At 42.5% G+C, this 20,908-nt stretch overlaps 1 protein-coding gene across 1 annotated transcript; it reads right to left on the bottom strand.

Moving 5' to 3' along the window:
• Positions 1-1,482: 1,482 nt before the first annotated feature.
• On the bottom strand, positions 1,483-20,077 carry cenpf (centromere protein F). Its single transcript, XM_073465256.1, has 38 exons — positions 20,031-20,077; positions 18,988-19,163; positions 18,705-18,830; positions 18,505-18,575; positions 18,214-18,350; positions 17,893-17,984; positions 17,551-17,812; positions 17,158-17,360; positions 16,902-17,027; positions 16,681-16,809; positions 16,374-16,496; positions 16,094-16,229; positions 15,864-15,993; positions 15,467-15,746; positions 15,089-15,295; positions 14,694-14,902; positions 14,272-14,401; positions 13,625-13,903; positions 12,922-13,509; positions 12,545-12,718; positions 11,298-12,178; positions 11,007-11,212; positions 10,808-10,925; positions 10,575-10,719; positions 10,205-10,316; positions 9,681-9,940; positions 9,462-9,570; positions 9,151-9,356; positions 8,766-8,984; positions 8,494-8,637; positions 8,066-8,255; positions 7,887-7,984; positions 7,742-7,783; positions 6,552-7,604; positions 6,116-6,245; positions 4,897-5,595; positions 3,191-3,309; positions 1,483-2,169 (listed from the first exon to the last, which is right to left on the bottom strand). Exons 2-38 carry the CDS (start codon positions 19,147-19,149, stop codon positions 2,056-2,058), a joined length of 8,409 nt encoding a protein of 2,802 aa, XP_073321357.1. The 5' UTR covers positions 19,150-19,163; positions 20,031-20,077; the 3' UTR covers positions 1,483-2,055.
• Positions 20,078-20,908: the final 831 nt, after the last annotated feature.

The raw sequence follows: 20,908 nt of genomic DNA, 5'->3' as shown, positions 1-20,908 counted from the left end.
CACCAGAAGAGAAGATCAATGTTATTGATCTGAAGCAGTGTCCCTCAGACATGTCGTAAAGGTTCGCCCACAGAAGTCCCACTAATTACTTTTGACAATTCACATCAGTGAGTTTGTATCGTCTCAGTCAGCGTGAAGGACGCTTGACGACATGAGCTGTGAGATACTGACACGTAATTTACTGTTTTCAATTAAAAGGTGAAGAGCAGAAATCAGACGTTTCGTTCTTGTGCTATGGAGACACAATCTTCCAAATTCAGTCATGAGTAGAGACATCAAGACATGCAACAGTCACAGATGGATGGTGATTCTGGGGTCTATAAGCAAAGGGACAAGAATTAGATTGTATGTGGTGCTGGTTTCACTAGGATTATCTTCTGTTCAGATGTGTGTGGGGGGATTTTTAATGTTGCAGCTTCAGTTGAAGTTCAGATGTTGAAAACCGTCGTTGAAAGTTGTGCAGTAGTTCTGGCTCCTCAGACCAACCCATCGCTGACCGCTTTAATGCCACAGACGGCCTTTACAAAGCCGAACAGAATCACCATGATTACCATGCTCCAGCTTTAGTTAATGAGTTTGTTTCCACTCATTAATATTTCATAATACTTGCTGTGTCCCTTAAGAGCAAATCCTAATTACGTGTGCTTAGAAATTTGGTGCCTGAATCAAAAGTTTCATTATTGAAAAGGCTGAGGGGCAGCTGGTGTTTCCTCACCAACACCACCTGTAGGTGATTTAGTGAGCTCTAACCAGGTGTATGGTGAGCTGGAAGGAGCTCATTGTGGCTCTGCAGGGCATCAAGTAAATAAATCCCCACTGGCAAATGTTCAAAATCTCATCAGAATCAGTTTGAAACTGATTAAACAATACGTTTACCAATTTACAGTACACTTACCAGTGTAGGGGACAGTGGAGATAAAATGACATGGCTCCAGAAAGAGAAGGTACACCTTGCGCACACACATATGCAGCAATATTTCTTAAAAAATAGCTTTTTCTCTAACATTTTGGCTGTCGTACTACACGCAGACTGCATTTTATGTCACTGAAAACGACCCTTTTGAAAAACTCAGAAACAGACAGTTAGTGTGATGCTGCGTGAATCAAATGTGCTCATTCCCAACTGGCAAATCTTCCCCGTCTGTGGAGCAAACAGGTTTGTATGCAAGACAAAAGCCTCTCAAAATCTAGTTTCCTCTCCTTTGCTTCACACATTACATACAGTTGCTTGAGCTCTCTCTTTTAAAAAAGGTCCAGTGTGTAGGATGACAACCCTCATCTCGCCCCAAACCTACAGTGGCCGCTAATTAAACAAGAACATGAAAGGGCTCCACCCTGTGGTGACAGAGTGTACTACGGGCTCGTAGAACAGCTGCACACACACTCCTCTGTGCATACTCGGACAACTCTTCAAAGGTTATCGTCAAATATTGGTTTTAAAAACAAAACACACCCATGTATGTGACAAAGACACCACACAAAGACAGTTAAAAAAGGTTTAGTAAAAAGGGCAATTTTTAACTATTTACAATGATCAATGGCATCGATCTATACATGACTAAAAAAACAAACTGAAAATACAGACCTGCTTTTCGCATTTGTTGCACAGATCAGTAAGAAAGCAAAGTGTCAAAACAAAAGTGAATTAAAGACATATTTCTTTTCTTGTCTTCAACTATAAAAATATCTAGAAAGTAAAAACAGGAGAAAATCTACAAAATCTTAGCTGCCATTAGCAATCGAACATGTTACAGGACTAATAGATGGATGAAGCATAGCGGTTACTGCTGTATATTTCCAATAGTATGTACAAAGATCAAAAGATTTCTTACACAACAAGAACAGTACAAAAGAAAATAAAGAACCAGTGATAAAGACACAAAGAGAAGTGAAGAGATGAAGACGGAGGAACGAACAGGCATCACAACAAAAAAAAGTGTCTTTAGAAAAAAAAAAACAAGTGAAGTGGTAATATTTTGTGTTTACGAGTGTGCATGTGTGTATTTCTACAAATAAATCACAAGTGCAAGACTGTGTGCGAGTGTGAACATCGATCTACTGAACGTGACAGTTGTCTCCTTGCTGTTGTTTCTCTTTGTGCTCTGGCGTCTTCCTTAAATTTATTGAGTTGTCTGCAGAGGGACTCAGGAGAGGTATGGGCCCCAAAACCTGTGGAGGGAGAGCAAGATGAGACGGATGACAAGATGAAAACAGTGAGTGAAAGAAAGAGCAAGAAAACAGCAAAGTAGGGAGTGTTTGTGATAGAAAGAAGTGACACTCGAGTGTAAATGAACACGAGTAAAAGTGACTGTGAGACATTCTTTCCCCTTGACCTCTCTGACCTGAAACCTCTACATCCTCTCAAACACGACTGGTTCACTTCGGCTGACCTGACGTGATTAGAAGCTGACCTGGAAAAGGTGAGAGGATATCCTGTAGACATATTAGGGGCCCTACAACACAAACCAATATGCACACACGTGCACTCACTGACCCAGAAAGTCAGTGGAAATCATGAACTCTGACCCTGATTAGGTCTCTAGGTTCCTTCAGATGTCAGATGGTGACCTCAAAGATACTATTTCACTTTATGACCACATGATATTTTGAGCCATGGTGCAATTGAAAATTTTCCATTTGCATCATTTATAAATGTGCATCATTACATTTTATACAGTAATATTAATATTCAATCTGGAGCCAGTAGGTCTGGCTACTCCTGTCTGTTTTTGTGGAGTAACTTCCTACAAAACCTCTCAGAAAGTCCAACAAACACTGTGCTGCATTTTCCCCACACTTCACATCATTAATATTTCAACACAGTCTGAGTTCTTTTCTTGCTCCGTCAAGTTGTCTGCAAAAATGTGGTAGTCAGAAAGACACACACCACCACAGATACACTGGCTGACATCTATACAGAGCCCACTGAGTTACTGTGCACAACACTCTGCTTTACTGCACAACACTCTCTTGTTCTTTACTGTGTAATGCGTCTATTGTATATTACAGCAACATGAACGGCAGCTTTGAAGAACTCAGCAACTGTGTTGACATGCTAGTGTAACTAATAAAGTGGCCCTGCATGAATGTTCACTTTGTGTAGCTGCTGCGACAGGAGAGGGGTGCTGTACTATAATCTGTGAATCTGTGTGTGTGTGTGTGTGTGTGTGTGATGGTAGTAGCTGCTCACCTTGCCGTCAGGTGTGGAAGCAGCCTGTCTGGCAGCCAGCCGAGGACTGCTGCGCTTCATCACTGTGGTTCTCCTCATGATGAATGGACTGGCCTCCCCCAGAGGAATATCAGCAAACCCTGAGAGAGGACAAATGATAACGTCACTATTCTTAATGCTACAGCAACTAAAAACTCACGAGATGTAGAAACTTTAGTTTTGTTTTCCACCTAGTGATTCATCATTTTGTGAAACTGCACATTTGTTTGTTCGGGTAAATTTACACACAACTGTGTCTCAAACAAAAAGCTGGAGGGTCTAGAACAGTGACACTCAACTTATGGCCTGCAGGCATCATAGCTGTGCTCATTCTTATAATTAAAAAAAGTTTTGAAGCACTCTATCTCACTAAAATGTGATGCCAGAATGTAAAATCGAGACGTCCCACTAGAATATGGCATATAAATAAAACAAACTATGCTTGCTACGAGTAGGCCTGTCACGATAATCAATAAATCAATTAATCATACGATAAATTAAAATGAGCTCGATAATTTTGCCGGCCTCGATAATTTCCATTTGCATGCTTGTTTGTTTTCCTCGTGTCTCTCACTAGAACCCTCTTGTCAGTCACTAGCCCCATTCACGCAGCCGTTTGCATGCGGGGATACTGCGCCAATTCTCCGCATCCGCCTTTGTGTGAACGTTTCAGATGTGGTGAGGGGTGAAATTTCGCTGCGCCTCCGGAGGTATCAGAGGCGAACCGAGCCGGCGGCGCGGAGCGAGGGCGTGTCGATCTGATGGTGTTGGTGTCTGATAACTGTACAGATCCTTCACTCAACAAAATAAAAATAAATGTCCCACAAAGCAACGTTACAGGACCAAACAACAGGAACGTAGTAACTGGTCGTGTCTTTGGCAACTTATGTGAGGAAAAAAATACCGCAGTTATTCGTGGAGAAGTGTCTGTCAGCCTGTCGGTCTGACCGACTCTTCGTCACATTTCTGCCCGAAAAACAGCGTCTGTCCCCGGCAAAAAACTTTAACTCACCAAGTGTCTGTCGCGCGACGGTCAGTTACTGTTGTCATGGTGACGGTCAGCCCTCCCGACAAGACTCAGTGAACTTAGTGAACCCCGAGAGTGAAATAGTCAGACAGCGTCCAGTTTACTGATGGCGATTATGTAATTATGTAAATTATAGAAAAACGTAACTTTGTCACTTTCCAGGATGTTTGGTGGGTCAGGATCTCAATCACAACACATTATAACAGCATCCATATGATTATAAACAGACAGCTGGTACATGTTTAGATTAACAGGAGGACACCAGGGAAACACCTTGAAAAAAAACACATACGTCATCATCATCACGTGTACCGTCACGCCTCCGCATCACTACAGACAATGGTGCTAACATTGTTGCTGCAGTAAGGAACCTGGCTGGCCATGGCTCAATTGCTTTGGCCACAGCCTCCATCTTTATTTATTTTGGATATTTAAAATGTCTTTTTCACATTCCAATGTTAAATATTCTTTAGAAATAAAGGTTTATTGATCTTTGAAAGGGTGTAGTTGCATTATTATGCCATTATCATTATATTAGTTGAAAAATGGTCTCAAAGCGACAATATTATCGTTTATCGCAATAATTTCTAGGACAATTTATCGTCCAGCAAAATTTGTTATCGTGACAGGCCTAGCTACGAGTCTTAATAACCATTCGTACCTCTCTGCACCAGCTCAGGAAGTCCCTCTGGTCTGAATTCCTCGTCTTCCTGCTCAGTTCTTGGTTTGGGTGTCGTCACTGCGTTGGCTTTGATCTTCTTTGTCAGGTTGTGCAGGGCCTCCTGTGCGTTTTTATCACTGATATCACGGTGACCCCGCTTCCCTGCAGATGAGCCTTGAGGAGACCTCTGAGGTGTTGAAGGAGCCGTGTTCTCAGTGTTGTCATTCAGCTTTCCTTCCTGACGGTTGGCGGAGGACTTCCTTGCTGAGCGCCTGCGGCGAGTACCATCAGTGCTGCTGGTGTGGACGTTAGCTTCGTTAGCACGTTGGGTGGCAGTGAGCTGCTCCAGCCGCGTTGTCAGTGCATCGTTGGTCTCTTCCAGTTTGTGGACTCGAACCATCAGGCTGCAGTATTTCTCCATGCTCTCATCTGCCTCGCTGCTTTTCTCCTCCACAAGTTTGTTGAGTTCTTCCAACTCACTCTTCATCTCCTCCAGCTCTCCTGTTCTCTCTTCTAGTTCCTTCTTCCTTTCATCGAGGGCAGCTTTAAGATCCTCCACCTGTTTAGTGTTTTCTTCTGCCTCCATCCTCTTCTGCTGCAGGGCAGTCTTAAGGTCCTCAACTTCCTTCATTCTCTCCTCTGCCTCCGTCTTCGGCTGGTTCACCCCAGTCTGTGCCTCCTCACTGGTCTTTTTGTCACCTGTTGTGAGAATGTGAAAAAAAATTATTCAGCTTTACTTTCTAAAGATTTAATATCCGTGTTTTCAGAGCACAATGCAGCTTTGTCATCCTAAATGGAAACATTTTAATAAAGCGTATTCCCTCTGAAAGTTAACCATCTGTTCACAATGGGGAAACCTGAGACTCTTCATGGGTCCACTGTGACACGTTTAATTTATTATGCTTTATATTTTTCAAGTCATTTTGGTAAATGGACAACATGTAGGCACTGAGACCAATGCTATGATAGCTCTACTGTTTTAAGTCAGAAAAACAGTCTGTAGAGCTGCAACCAATTATTTCTACGATCAATAAATTAATCACTTAGTCGACAAAATGTCAAAAAATTGTGACTGAAATGATTAAATCAATTATCATTTGCCAATTAATTTTCTTTTGATCGACTACTCCTTAGATGCATATGATAAAACATAATTACATCATGGTCATCGAGTTTTCAAAATAATGCAGAATCACTTAGAAAGTTAAAATGTTCACACCTGAGCTGCTTAACATATCTTGCTTCTCCTGCTCCAGCTGTTTGCAGGTCTTCATCCAAAGACTCATCTTGCTCAGGGCGGAGTCTTTCTCTTTAGACAGACGAGCGGTGTTAGAGGTCAGCTCGGACACCTGAAATGGGTGGAGAGGAAGTGTGACGATTAAGTGTGGAATAAAATATAAAAAGTTATCATCTGCACAGCTTCAGTTTTAAGGATAACACCAGTGTCCGTTTATTTTACTTTTCCCATTAAAGCCTTTGAATGGTTAAACTCACTCATGTTAAAGCCACAGGCAAATTCAGCTTAGTGCTGCTTGTTGTTTTCCAGGATGGTTTACGAACAGCTTGTGGTAACATACTGCTGCGCTGACATTTTGAACATGTGTTGAAAATAAAAGTGACATAAACAAGTCAAAGTAAACAGCATGCGTGTGTACCTGCTCGTTGAGCTTAGCGACAAACAGCTTGTATGTTTCCACCTCCTTCTCCATAGAGGAAACTGCAGACTGAAGTCTCTCTTGTTCTTCTGAGAGTTTCTCTTTCTCCTCTTCTGCTCTCTGCTTCTCTTGTTCCAGAGAAGACAGAGCTGAAGACAAGTTATTTTTCTCCACTTCAATCAAAGACAGTGAAGACACTAATTCTTCTTTTTCAGCCTCTAACTTCTGTTTCTCCTCCTCTATTCTTTCCTTCTCTTGTTTTAATGAAGAGAGAGTTTGTTGCATGTCATGTTTCTCCTTTTCTATCGAGGAGAGGTTAGATAGAAGCTTCTCTTTCTCATCAGCCAACTTCGCCCTCTCTTGTTCTAGTCTTTCTTTCTGTTCTTCTACAGATGCGAGGGAGCAGTGCAGGTTATCACGCTCTTGTTCTAGAGAAAACAGGGTCGAGTGCAGTTTCTCCTTCTCCTCTGCCTGACGTCCATTTTCTTCTCTCTCTTCGTCTTTGCCTTTTATGAGTGTTTTAAGCTCCTTAATTTCTTCTTCCAAAGACTCAATGCTGGTCCTCAGGTTGTTTCTCTCTTTCTCCAACTCCTCTGCCTGAGAGCGGAGCCTCTCTCCTTCCGTCTGCCACTCCTCCAGAGAAGCCTGCAGACACGTTTTCTCTTTCTCCACCTCCACCAACAGAGACCGCATCCTCTCTTTGTCCTCTTCAGTTTCTGCGCTCTTCTGTTCGAGGGAGACCTCTCTCTGCCGAGAGGCTTCCAGCTGCGCCCGGAGGTCATCCACCTGTCTCGTTTGCCTCTCCGCTTCCTCTTTCATCCCTTTCTCCAGCTCCTCTACCATGTTTCTCTGTCGTTCCTCTTCCTCTCTTCTATCCAGCTCTGCCCTCTCCAGCCCTCTCTCCAGCTCCTCCTTGGCGGCCTTCAGTTCTTCTATCTCTCTGTTTTTTGTTTCCAGCTCTCGCTCCATGCGTTCTTTCTCAGATCTCAGGTCGTCCAGCGTGGCTGAGAGCTCTGATAGTTTGTCGCTGAGCTCCCTCTTCTCCTCCTCCACCTAAGGGTCAGGAGGAGAGGAAAGGAAAAGCATGACAGAAAGTAAGAAAGGGAGGAGAAATCTGGTTAATATATTGCTTCATGTCATGTTTTACGATTAGATGATAAGGAAAGAAACGCAGATTAATATGAAGGTACCTTTCCCCTTTCCTCCTCCAGCTCAGCTTTGGCTGTTTCAGCCTGTGGAAGAGCATAAAACAAGGTGAGAGAATGTTGACCATTTTGATCCAAGCAAAAACATATCCGTTTTTTTCCTAGCATACACGTGTTTCCATCAGAATACCTGCAGCACAGCTTCCTCCAGACTTTGCTCTACGTCTTCCCGCTCTCGCTCCAGGGCATCAATGCGATCTTGCAGTGAATCAGACTTTCTCTGAGCAGCTAACAAGATAAAGAGTCATATTTTAGGCCAACACCAACTCACAAAACTCAAGATTATTTCAAAAGGATGTCAAAAGTCACCTTTGAGCAGCTCTCCTATCTTCTTTTTCTTCCTCTCGTCCGACTCGATGCGGACCTGGAGCTTTTCAATTCCAGTTCTCATCTGCTCGACCTCATCTTGTGTGGAGTTCAGGCGAGAGGCGATCTCTCCTTTTTCTAGCAGAGAGGCCTCGAGAGACTGTGAGAGACGGCACACTTCTCCCTCCAACGCCTTGAGGAAAAACAGGAGGGAAAGAGAAGGATTGGAATCAAACATTTTATGAACTCTGAAGAATCTTTGATGAAAGGGTTACAAAGTTTGTGTCCATTAGGGTTTCTATTTGATTATCTGTATCTACATCATCAGTATGTTAGGGTGGTTGTCAATCTTTATCTTGTTTTTAACTAACAAAACAAAGAGCAAGCATTGTACTAACAGGTTCTCCGAGTTATCTTACAATCCCTCTCACCTGTATCTTGCCGACCATGGACTCAGTGTTCTCATAGGCTGAGGTGTGGTCTTCTGTGATCTTGTCTAGCTGCCCGATAAGCTCCGCTCTTTCTCCGCTCTGATGGGATATTGCCTGCTCCAGCGCCTTAATCTGCTCCAACAGCTTCAGTGGAAGAAAAGGGAATGAGTGAATAGATTCACGCACATTTCTTTATACTGTCGATGCAAGCCAACTCTAAATAAAAGCCTCTCTTGACCTGTGTCAGTCTCTTGAATTTTCCACATACATACCTGTTGCCTCTCTGTCTTCAGTTTCTCCATGCTGCTTTGAAGGGCTTCATACTCCTTCCTCCCTGCTCTGATGTCGTCCTCCAGGATGGAAATTAAGTTTCTGGTGTCACAGTTGCTCTTCTCTAGACTGTAAACTTTCTCCTTCCATTGGCCCAAAGACTGGTTCAGGTCATCTCGCTCCTCAGTGCAGGACACGAGTTCAGATCTCAGCTCGTTTGTCTGGAGGAATAGTGAGAATAATTGTGTCACACAGATTAGTGGGTAAGCCTCATGTTCAACAACATCTGGACAAGGAAGAACTGACATGCTTGACATTCACTTTTCCACCAACACATGCACATTAATTTAGCTTTTATACATACAGTACTTTGATGTTTTAGCTCACCTCTGTTGAGAGTGTTTCTATCTGCTGCTCTAAGCCCGAACAAGCCCTCCTCTGGGTCTCCATCTCCTCCTTCAGCTTGCTCCTTTCGTCCTGCAGGGTGTCCAGCTCAGACTCCATGCCCAGGATGTGCTGCTCCAGGTTGGCTTTCTCAGAGCGAACCCTCTTCAGCTCACTCTCCTGCTGAAGGAATTTCTCATCCCATCCGCCTACAGAACCAAAGAAAAACACCGAATCAATCACAGACAACAACACAATGCAAACCTTCAAGTCTGTGTACTCCTTCATAAATCACGTTGTGGCTCGGTATATACCTTTGGCCATCTCCAGTCCTTCCAGCATCTCCATCACATCAGCCAGCTGGCATTTAGACGTTTGGAGCTGCAGAGTTAACGTCTCCCTCTCCTCTGACAGCTGAGCCAACTGAAAAATAAGCACCCGGTATTGGTATCAGTTATATTTAAGTGGCCGTATAATGAAATGGCATGTATTATTCAAGTTGTATTCGGCATTCAGTAATTTCTTCCCCGTACCTGGTCAGCAACACCTTTCCTCTCCTCCAGGAAGATTTTCAGTTTATGTGCTGCACCGTGTGCCTCCTCCTCTGCTGCGTGAGCTTTCTTCTCCAGGTTTTCAACTTGAACTTCTAGTTCAGAGGTCAACTCCATTCTAAGTGCGAGGTCGGATTTTAGAAGGTCGAACTCTGCACGCAGGGTCTGGAGTTCATCTTCTTGTTTTGCAATTGTTTCCTTGTAATTGTCGAAGTCATCTTGTGCCTGGGATGACTCAGTCGCTGATAGACAGGTTGAATATACACAAGTTATTCAAACATCATTGTTCAGATTTATAGCAACAATTCATAGTGTGCATGAGAATACATCTAAATTTGCAAGTACACTGATTTATTTCATTGTTTCTGTGTCCCAACTGCTCAGCGCGACGCACCGGTTTGAGCTGAATTTTTGCCGGAGATTAAAGATTAAAGCATTATTGCAGAAAATTATATTTTCTTTTTTGAAATTAAAACTGCAGTCTTAAGCACCAGTCAATTACTCACCACAGGATTCTAACTGTCTGTTCTCACCAAGAGAGGAAGATGGTGGAGAAAGGCAGAAGATTTCAGGTTTACTTTCAAGAACATCTGGGGGACTACTGCTGTCTTCAGGAAGCTGCGAGACAGACGACAAAATGAAAAAAGGTCATTCTGTTTGTATTATAAAAACATATTCACAGAAAAATATCATTCTCTTAACCATAAACTTCTAAACAATTTGAGGTATGGACAGCATAAATTTAAACATAAATTAAAAACTTACAAATTTACATTTTGAGATGAAAATGCTGCTGTATGCTAAATGTCCCCATGTTCAACACATGCAAGCATCATGACTGAAGCACAAATACACATTATAATAATTATCATCCACCTGGTCTAAGGTCTGCTGCTGCTGCTCCTCCTCATTACCACCCATTTCCTCTACAATGGCCACACACGCCTCCTTCTCATTGTCCGATTGTTCCTGGATCATCGCCGACTCATTGGTGTCCTCCTTGAAGACCAGCTCTGTCTCACTAACAGGGTTGAGGGGGATCAGATTCATGTACCACATAACAAAACAATTATATTTGTGCATTTGAGCTTTGACAAAACTCATTGTACCTGAAAGCCTCGTCAGACTGGTGCTCAGACACCGCTGGGGTCAGCTCTTCTTTCACTGGAAGGGACTCGGGATCTGTATCAAGTGTTGGCTCTATGTCAGTCTGTCCTTCTGCTTCTGCTGAGCAAACAGTCACATTTATATAAATGTATTCATACTAAAGTAGCAGCAGTGTTTCATTTACACTCTTCTTACACTCACCATCAGTTTCTGTAGACTCCATGCAGCTGATTTTGTCTTCCGAGTTCTGGGTTGACTGCGATTCTGAGAGCTGCTGTATGAGGCCGTGTTGTTGGCCCACCTGCTGTAGCAGTGCATCATACTGCTGCTTCAACACCACCAGCTCCTTCTGTAAGGCTGCCAGTTTCTGATGCAGTTCTGCCTGCTCTGCCTCAAACTGTTGGCTCCTGTGACACAACATAAAAGTCTTGTTAACAGCACAAAAGCTATAACGAGTCTTCTTAGTTGAACGCAGCTGAAGATGAACTGTACCTCTCTCTGTTCTCCTCCTCAGTCCTCTTCTCCTTCAGCTCGATCAGCTCCTTCAGCCTCTGGAGCTCCTGTACTAAGGACATTAGTGAGCCCTCGGAGCGCTCGTTCTCCTTTTTAAGTAAAGCCACCTCATCTTCACAACTCTCTACGCTCTCTTGTAACAGCAGCTTCTCCTCAATCACTTGATTTAAAACAGATTGTAGATTGATGTTCTGTTCCATCAGCTGATTTAAGTTATCTTCCAGCTGAAGCTTTTCCTCAACGACTCGATTCAAGTTATTTTTCTCTGTGGTTAGCTCGCTTAGTTGAGCCTCAAGTTGGATTTTCTCCTGGCTCATCAGATTAAGGGCAACATCTAGTCTGGCTTTCTCCTCGATGACCTGCCTAAGGGTCGATTCAACTTCTTGTTTCTCTGCAGTCATTCGATCAATCTTTTGCTTCTCTTCGCTAAACTGCTCAACGTTATTCTGCAGTTGTTTGTTCTCTTCAGCGAGCTTGTCTAAATCTGCTTCCAGCTGTGTCTTCTGTGCATTAACTTGAATAATTTCAGCGTCGACTTGCTCTTTGTCGTCTGTTAACTGTTTCATAGTAATCTCAAGGTTGTTTTTCTCCTGTAGCAACTGCTTAAGGTTGTTTTCTTTGTCCTCAATTATCTGCCTGAGAGCTGTCTCTAACTTGACATTTTCCTCTGTGCTTTGCCCGAGTTGCGACTCTAGTGTAGCAATGTTCTCCTCCAGCTGGCTTCGTTTGACAGCGTCCTCTTCCAGTCGAGTTATTTCATAGCTCCTCTCCATCAGCTCCTCCCTGGCTGTGAAATATTGCGACTCCAGCGCAGAGTTCTGACATTGAACCTCCTCTAACCGGGTTTCCAAGACAGAGACCTGAAAAGAGATTAGATTTAATAGAATCTGGGATGTTTTCTTTCCACCACAATATTGGATTTTTGCAGGTGTCCAATATGCTGATATTTTCCCCACCCGTTTGATTTAAGATACCGATCTGTATATATGCACATATTTCTTTAAATCTAGTTGCAGAGAACATCAATGAAGACAGGAGATGGAAAATATTTGCAGATTTGCTGCCTGAATTTTAGACGATTAAATAAATCAGGCATTTATAAGACACATTTAAATTTTATGGAAATGTGTTAAAATATTGAGCTCCACAGCGATGAATATTAATCTCCACACCAAGTTAAGCATCTGCGGCAAATAACTATTTTCTGTGTAAGATAGTGGCTCTACCTGGGCTTTGCTCTCCTCCAGCATGGCCTCCATGTCAGACATCTGGGTCTGGTTCTGAGCTAGATGAGCCTCCAGTGACTCTATGGTTCCCTTCAGCTCCTCCACCTGACTGTCAAAGGAGTTCATGGCCGTCTCGTTGTCCTCCAGGTCCATTTGCAGCATCTCCAGCTGCACCTTAACGCGAAAAAATTAAAGGAAATCAGTAAATGAGATGATTACTCATCACATTTAGTAGATTACTTCTTCTGATCTACTATTTTTTACAATATCCTCAGCCAGGCAAGACTCATACAGAGAGGTGGAATCCCTTCCGGCCTCTATAATATGAAACTGTTTCCACTGCCTGAATCATAACCAAGAATACATTTGTAACCAACCTTGATTTTGTTCATGGCAACCACTTTCTCTTTCAGTAGATCTGACGTTTTGGCCTGCTCTGCCTCGGCTTTATTCAGCTTCTCCTTCAGGCTCTTTACCATGTTGTCTCTCTCTTCTAGGCCGCGTGAAGCAGCAGACAGAGTCGTTTTCATGGTCTTTATCTCCTCCCGCCGAGACCTTGATTCCGCTTTAGCTGCGGTTACTAATTGCTTAGCGGCTTCCAGCTGCTCTTCGCGACGTCTCTCTTTGTTAAGGGCATTTTCAATCTCCAAAGCGTGACTCTCGGACTCTTTGCTCATCTTCTCTGTGAGCTCTTTGACTTCTTTCTCCAAAGCAACAATCAGATTGGTTTTCTCAGTCAGGGTGCTCTCCAAGTTGGTCTTGATTTCAATAACGGAAGAGTGACTTTTCTCAAGCGCTTCCAGACACTTCTTGAGGTCAGCGTGGGACAGGTTGACCTTTTCCAGTTCATTCTGCAGGACTGGAAGCTTCTCTGCTGCATCTTTGCTTGCAGTTAGTTGGTCTTCTAATGAGGATATCTGCTCCAGAAGATTGTTGATCTTCTCACTCTGAGCCAGCTGGATGGTCTTAATAAGAAACAGATTTTGGGTTTATTATTTGTAAGAAGTACAGCCAATAAAATCTGTAGAAGTAACTAAACTACTAAACACAAGACATTTCTTAAAGAGAGCAATATTTTACCTCGGCCTCTTTCTTAGTCTCTTGAGCTGCATTTTCCAGCTCAGCCTTTTGTTTCTCAAGAGACAAAATCTGAGCTTCAGCATCTCTGAGCTGCTGCTTCGTCTCCTCTGTGTCACTCTGCAGATCCTTCAGCTCCTCCTCTAACTGCTTGAGCTCTTCTGACTTTTTCTCATTCAGTTTTTTGTGTTCCTCTTCACTTCCCGTCAGTGTCTTAATTTGTCTCTGCAGCTCAGCTCCCAGTTGCTCCTGGACCTTCAGGCACTGATCCATGGAACTGACCTGAAACATGAACACAGGATTCAACAATCTATTGGTTCTTCTATTGGTAAAGAATAAAATAAAAGTAAAGAGTAAAGAAAAAGCAGAGGGCATAACATTATAAAAGGTCAGCAGGATAGAGTTAGTTTGACAATATAATAAGAATGAGACATAATTCTCCTCATCCTCTGGCAAAGATATTTTGATCAGAATGTTCTCATTGGTCATTTTTGATTATTTTGTAACTCACAATATATTTCAATCTATTACAAAAACTAAATATAGCCTCAAAATGTCAAATGAAAAGCCTCAAAAAGACATGACAGAACAAAAGACTAATTGTTAAGCAAAAGGAATGATCTGTTAAAGTCTCTATGTTTGAGACAGACCTGGTTTTTGGCAAGCAGCAGCTCTTGCTGAACCTCCTCCAACCGCAGCTTAAGCTGTTCAGTCTCTTCTACCTTCGCTGAAACACTCTCCTCACACTGCTTCTGCAGGGCTACCTTCTCCTCTGCCAACCTGGTAGAGAGCAGAAACCAAAGACAGAAAATATGCATGTCAAGAGCAACGTTCATCGCTTCCCCATGGAGATAATGAGGACACAATATGCAGGTCATACTTTTAAGTACTTTATTGTGGCTGTATCTATTCCTCTTAAACCCTCCAATCTTATCTTGCACAGTGAAGCTGGTACAATCATTACCTCCCAGACCCAGTCTCAATTTTCTAAAGTTGATAAAGTTAGGGTTTATTGCATGGCTGCTGTATTCACATTATGAACTTAAAACAACAACAAAAATAAAAGTCCCACCTGGCACTATGCTCCTCCTGCTGTGCAGTGGCCTGAGCGAGGCTGTCTCTCAGCTGGCTGATCTCAGCTTGGCCCAACTCTAGCAGCTGGTCTTTGGAGCGAGCCAGGTCGCAGGCTGCCTGGTGCTCGTCCTGCAGCTCTGTGTTGGTCCTCTCAGCCTGCTCTGCTCGAGCCGACTCCTTTTGCAAACGCAACTCCAGATCTTTGACCTGTTCAGATGAAAGAGTAAGGAATATATACATTTAATCAATGACAATTAATCGTATTGCCTTAAGTCTAGTCAGGTTTTAAAATGTTCATGGATACCCTGTTACCAAAACCAAAACTTGGGCCCACACTTAATATTTGTCTATAATGTACAAACAAACAAGCAAAACAATACCAAAAAAAATCACCTGTTTTTCAAGCTGGGCCACTTGTACAGCAACATTCTCCAGGTCTTTGGTGTGTTTCTGCCCAGCTTCAGTGAACTTAGATTGGAGCTCGTTGTACTTGTGCTCCTTCTCCTCCAACTCTGTGCTCATGTTGAGGAGCTCTCCCTTCAATGAATCGATGTGAGCAGACAGACTGGTCTTCTCTCCCTCTACACTCACAAGCTTCTTCTACAATAGTGAAAAGAAATGTATTTAAGGGTGAACTCCTTAAAGATTACTGATGTCACTTGTATTTAGGAGTTGACTGTATTTCTTATTTCAGTCATAGATAGCAGATAGATCAGAACATTTATAATGAAGATAAATTACATGGACATATTGGAAACCAGTGCAGCTTACCTTTATTTCATCAGTAGCTTCATTCAGTGAGGTGAAACTGTTTTCCAAGTTGGTAATTTTATCAGTGAGGTCTTTCTGCACAGCCTCAGTTTCATTAATCAAGGTCTCCTTTTCTTTCTTCCACTCCAGCAGAGCTTGATGCTCTTGTTTCAGTTCCTTACACTCGTTCTGACTCGCAGTGAGATTGGATTTCAGCTCCTGGCTCTCTTTCTCCAGGACCGTCAGCCTGTTGGTCAGTTTCTCTGCCTCTTGCTTCTGTTTCTGTAGGTCATTCTGAGATCTACGGTGCAATAAAAGTTTTCACAATGATTAAAGAGCAAGTTACAGATATAGTATATGCTTTACTCTCTCGCAAGTTTGACTGTGCCTCCTTCTTCTCTACAGTAAAACTGTTTACCTGTCATTTTTGGTCTCTGCATCAGAAATTGTCTTCTTCATGTTTTCCAGCTCCCGGGCCGAAGCCTGAGTCTGCTGCTCCAGTTTAGCCTGAAGTCTCTTCAGCTCCTCCGCCTGCCCTTCTGATTTTGCTGAAGATCGAAAGTGACAAGCAGGTTAAAAACAGATAACCTCAGATAATTCTCCAAAATAACTGCTACCCTCTGCGATCAATTCCTCCTATTAATTCACCTTTTATGTCATCTAGTAATCCCTGGGTGCGTTTGAGGCTCTGGTCTGCACTCTTCTTCTCTTCCTCCAGCTGACTCAGACGCCTGCTACTCTGGTCCAACTGAACAGTAGAAGTGTTCTTCTCTTTCTGCAGCTCCTGGAGGAAGGAATGTGAAGAGTGTTTAAATTTAATGATATTTGGTGCCATTTTTGACATGTAAAGTTATACCAGCAGACTTGCCAGTGAGTTCTCAATTCACAGTTAGTTATTGGATATTCTATAAGGATTCTAGCACCCCACCTCCATTTTCTTGCGGAGGTCCTGCTCTTTGGTCTGGCTGGCCTGGAGGCTCTGCTCTGACCTCAGCAATTTCTGTTTCTGCTCCTCCACCTCCCTCTCCATCTGACTCTTCTGGAAATTCATCTTAAAGGAGCAAAAGGAGAGAGGAGTTAAGACAAGGGAGAAGAAACCTAACCCAAGGGAAGAAAGGCTGAGGCTAAACCCCTCATTAGAAAAAGGGACTCCTCTGAGTTATCCAAGTTAATGGCTGTGTGAGGAAGGACTGAATCAGAGTACATGAAGCAGAGCAGAGCTGTTACACAGCTACCTTCTCAGTGTCAGCCTGCAGCATGTTGCACTCTTTTTTGGACTGTTGGAGCTCTTGTGTTAGCTTGGTTCTTGTTTGGTTCAGCTGCTGATCCAAAGCCTGGTGAGAACTCTGCAGCTGAGCTAGCTCCTACACAAAATACAACAGGCACAACAATTTTTGATTAACATTTCAAAAATTGCATTTTTATTTAGAATGTTGCAGGTTGCAGGCTGCTGCACCTTTTGACTGTTTCTCTCTTGGTCTTTGAGTTTCTGTTCCAGGGCTCGTCTGCAGCTCTCAGCGTTGTGCCTCTGACAGTTCATCTCCTCCGAGACTTGTTTCAGCTTCTGCTCAACTGATGAACACTAAGAAGCAGAATTTTTGTCAGTTTTTACCCATCGTTCCAACTTTAATCAATATTGTCAAGAAGATATAGAAGAAAAACAAAATATCATTTGATAATGAAGTCTCTTTGTACCACTCATGAAAGCCTACCTTGGCTTCAACCTGCTGGTGTCTGTCTGTGGCCTGACTCAGCTCATGTCTGGTCTTGGCCAGGTCTCTGTCCCGTTCAGTCAGCTCTTTGCGGGCCTGGTTCAGTTGGGTCTGTAGTTCCTGCAGCTTGGAGGCCTGGCTACGAATTTCCTTCTCCTGAGTGGACAGATTTCTCTCCAGCTCTGACACACGGCCACGCAGCTCTGATGAAGAAACAGTACAAATTAAAGCCCAGGAGCTGATCATGAACAGATTATCTAATCATAAAAAGGAGCCAAATACATTTTTCAAGGGTGGTGGAGGTACAAAATAAAAGGCTGTCTAATATCTCACAGAAAAAATATCAAATGCTACACCAGATATTAATTCTAAGATAAATTATAAGCAGTCCACCTTGGTTAATGGACTTTAGCTGCTCCATCTGCTGGGAGGATCCACTGGGACTCTGCGCTACTATGGAGGCGCTCATCCTGGCTTTAATAGGCGTCTCCTCGTGGGCATCCCACAGGGACGTCCCCCGCCTCTTAAGAGGCGTTTCCATTGCATCCTGAGACAGGCGGCTGTGGGCCTGTTCCTGCCATGGGAATATGGAAGATCCAGCTTGGCGGGCAGCAATGTCCTTGTGGCTTACACTGACTGAGGACTGACTCAACAGCTGAAAGAGAAGAGATAAGTTAACATCATCAACTACAAATAAACATACTGCATAACAAATATAAGTAATGTTTTACTCACTTTAACCTGCATGACTTTGAGTTCAGTCTCCAGCCTTTTTCTTTCTTCTACCTCCTGGCTGTATTTCTCCTGAAGCTCATCTAGTCTGTTATCTATGGAAAAGAAATACACACATCTTTAACTCAAATACAAATTCCCAAGTAGATGAGAGGCAGCAATATCACTCAGATTGGCCACCAGCCTGAAATGTATGAATATAACTGGAAACCAAACACCTGAGGTTAAGAACTAAACGTAGAAAAGGAAAATCTAATAACATGAATTTATAAAATGCATTTAACATGAACTTGAGGCACAAAGTATTAGAACAAACTAAAATACCCTGTTGTCTGTAAGCAGGGACAGGAGCTGGGGTAGAAAAACATTTCTGTGGAGTAGTGTAGGGCTGAAGCTCAGAGGAAGAGGATGACAAAGAGGAGGAGCCAGCAGGCTGGGAACGATCCAGCTCATTTTTATACCTGAGCAGAAAGACAGCGTCATTCAAGGGTCACATATTTTATATCAAATTATGTTAAGCATGACTTACTCAGTATTTGACAAAGCAGCAAGTCGCATTTGTAAATTCACCTTCTCTACTTGTTTAAAATGCATATCAACACACACTGAACTCACTTCTTCAGCTCTTGCTCCAGTCGCTCTATGGTCTTCCTGCAGGAGTTAAGCTGACCCTCCAGGTAGCTCACCTGGGTTTAGGACAGGGATTTAGTCAAGATCACAGAAAGTTAAATTTTCATGTTTAATTCCTGTAAGCTGGGCCTAATTTTCTTTTTCTTTTGTCATCACTGACTTCATTTCTCACATCAGAAACTGACCTGCTGCTCTTTGACTCCGAGGTCATGGGTGACCTTCTGACGGGCTTTCTCCAGAGAGTCACAGGACTCTACTAAAGACTGGTTCTCTCTTTTCAGAGCAGAGGTCTCGCTACGTTCACTGTCCGCCTGGAGAAAGACAAACAGGTGATTAATAGACATATTTATTTATACAGTATAATTTATAAATAATCTGGTACAGCTACAACAACTACAAGTTATTTTCAAGACACTTTAATGTATCTACACTTCTTCCATTTTCAATGCATTGACCCATTCAACACACCTTTTGTTTCTGTTTTTGCAGGGCAGCCTCTAAGGAGTCCAGCTGAAACTGCTTCTGGCTCCTCTCCTTCTTCAGTTTGTCCAGCTGAACCTCCATCTCCTGGATCTTCTGCAGGGCTTTCCCTGGAAGTCCATCCTTCCACTCCTCCACCGCCCAGCTCATGGTTTATAACCTCTCTAAACAGACATCATCTTCATCAAAAGGGGGGAAAACAATACTAACCTGCAAACTGAATCATCATCAAGTGACTCAGTTCTGTATTGTAATGTGATGAAAACAAATGCTTTTGTCTCAACAAGAACATAACAATGCACAATTTCATCTTATAACGTTGATATCACAGAAAATTACGTATTATTAGACGTAACTTTACTTTGTTGTATATATTTCTTTTTTACATTGTTGGCACTCAAAAGAAACAACAAAGGAAGACTTTTATTGTACAGGGAAACATGTTTCCTTACTGTGCATATGACATTAAACACTGGCGTTAGCTAGCAAACGTCAATTATGATTTAAGTTAATTGGCCTTGCGTTCATGTAACGTATGACACTTTTGCAAAGTGTTTTGTAACGTAATGAGAGTAATAATAACATAATAACTATCGTTAATTAAATACATTTGTTCTCTTTTAACACCGTGAGGGCATTGTGAAGTTAGCAAATGTGAGCTAGCTAGCATAATGTTAAGTTACGTTCAGTTAATCGTAGCTAACATAACCTTTAATAACGTTATTGTTAACGTTACCATATTAGTTTCAGTGTTATTTAGTGAATCGACTTTAGCAAAACACACATCAGATGAATTAACTTGATGAATGATGCTGACCTTGATTCGCAGTGGACCGTGAACATTTGTTAGCATCATACAGTTTGTGTTGGACGTTAACGTTTGAGCAAACGGTCATTTGGACTTTAAGCACAAATCAACGGCCGGAAACGACTAAATGTCTCGTTAAATGACACGTGCGGCAAAGTTAACTTACTGCTGCAGTACATCGTTGATTTATGAGGGTTAAAATGTCAAAATAAGCCGCACTTACTTTGGGCGCGATGCTCCTTAATTACACACACACGCCGTCTGTTTGGGTCGCTCGCGATATAAAATTCAAACTCCGCGAGAGGAAACCGCAATTCATTCTACTCCGTGCCCATTGGCTGCTTCGTGTGACGTCAGCCAGGCAGCGCACACGATTGGTCCGCCGCTGGTGCTGACTCGACAGTGCCGACATGTGGTGTGACTTTGTAAACACCCAGCAGACGTCTGACAGGATGTGCTGCTGGACACAGACCCTCTGAAACTCACAAACTTCAGGGTGGGACAGCAAACTTAAGATAGAAGATAACTGATATAAGATAACTTAGAATATTTAAGCTGTTATGCACAGATTACAGTCTAGAAGTAGGGGAGAACAGGATAAGATGAGCCACTTTTTACATTTGACAAGTGTATTTGTTTCAAATAATAGTTTCTATATATACCTCAGGTTGTTGTGTACCCATGAAATTATGATGGTTTCACAACAATGACCAAGCAAAAACAAGTAGTCCTGTGGTACAACTTGCCCCAAGGTGGGGGACACAAAATCAAACAATTTTGAGAAAATTTTTAGCATTGTTAATGCCATCAATTTAACATGGGCAAAAACTCATATTTTTAAATAAAACCCTATGTTTGTGTGCACTTGTTCAACATGCTTACTGAACATTTTCAGTAAGAATTAAACTGTAACCTTTGTGTGTTAGCTACGGAGAGAACGCATGTCTAAATGTGCTTTTGTGTGCAACATATGTGTGCGTTGCTTAAACTTCACATTAGTCAACAATTAAGATATTTATCACATTAACATTGTAAGACTCGTACAGTCATCAAACATTCATTTGTAGTAGCAGTTACCACTTGGCCAGTTCGCCATTGTGG

Source organism: Pagrus major, chromosome 4, assembly GCF_040436345.1.
Source record: "Pagrus major chromosome 4, Pma_NU_1.0".
In the NCBI taxonomy this organism is placed as follows: Eukaryota; Metazoa; Chordata; class Actinopteri; order Spariformes; family Sparidae; genus Pagrus; species Pagrus major.
This window is presented reverse-complemented; position numbering and strand designations above follow the sequence as displayed.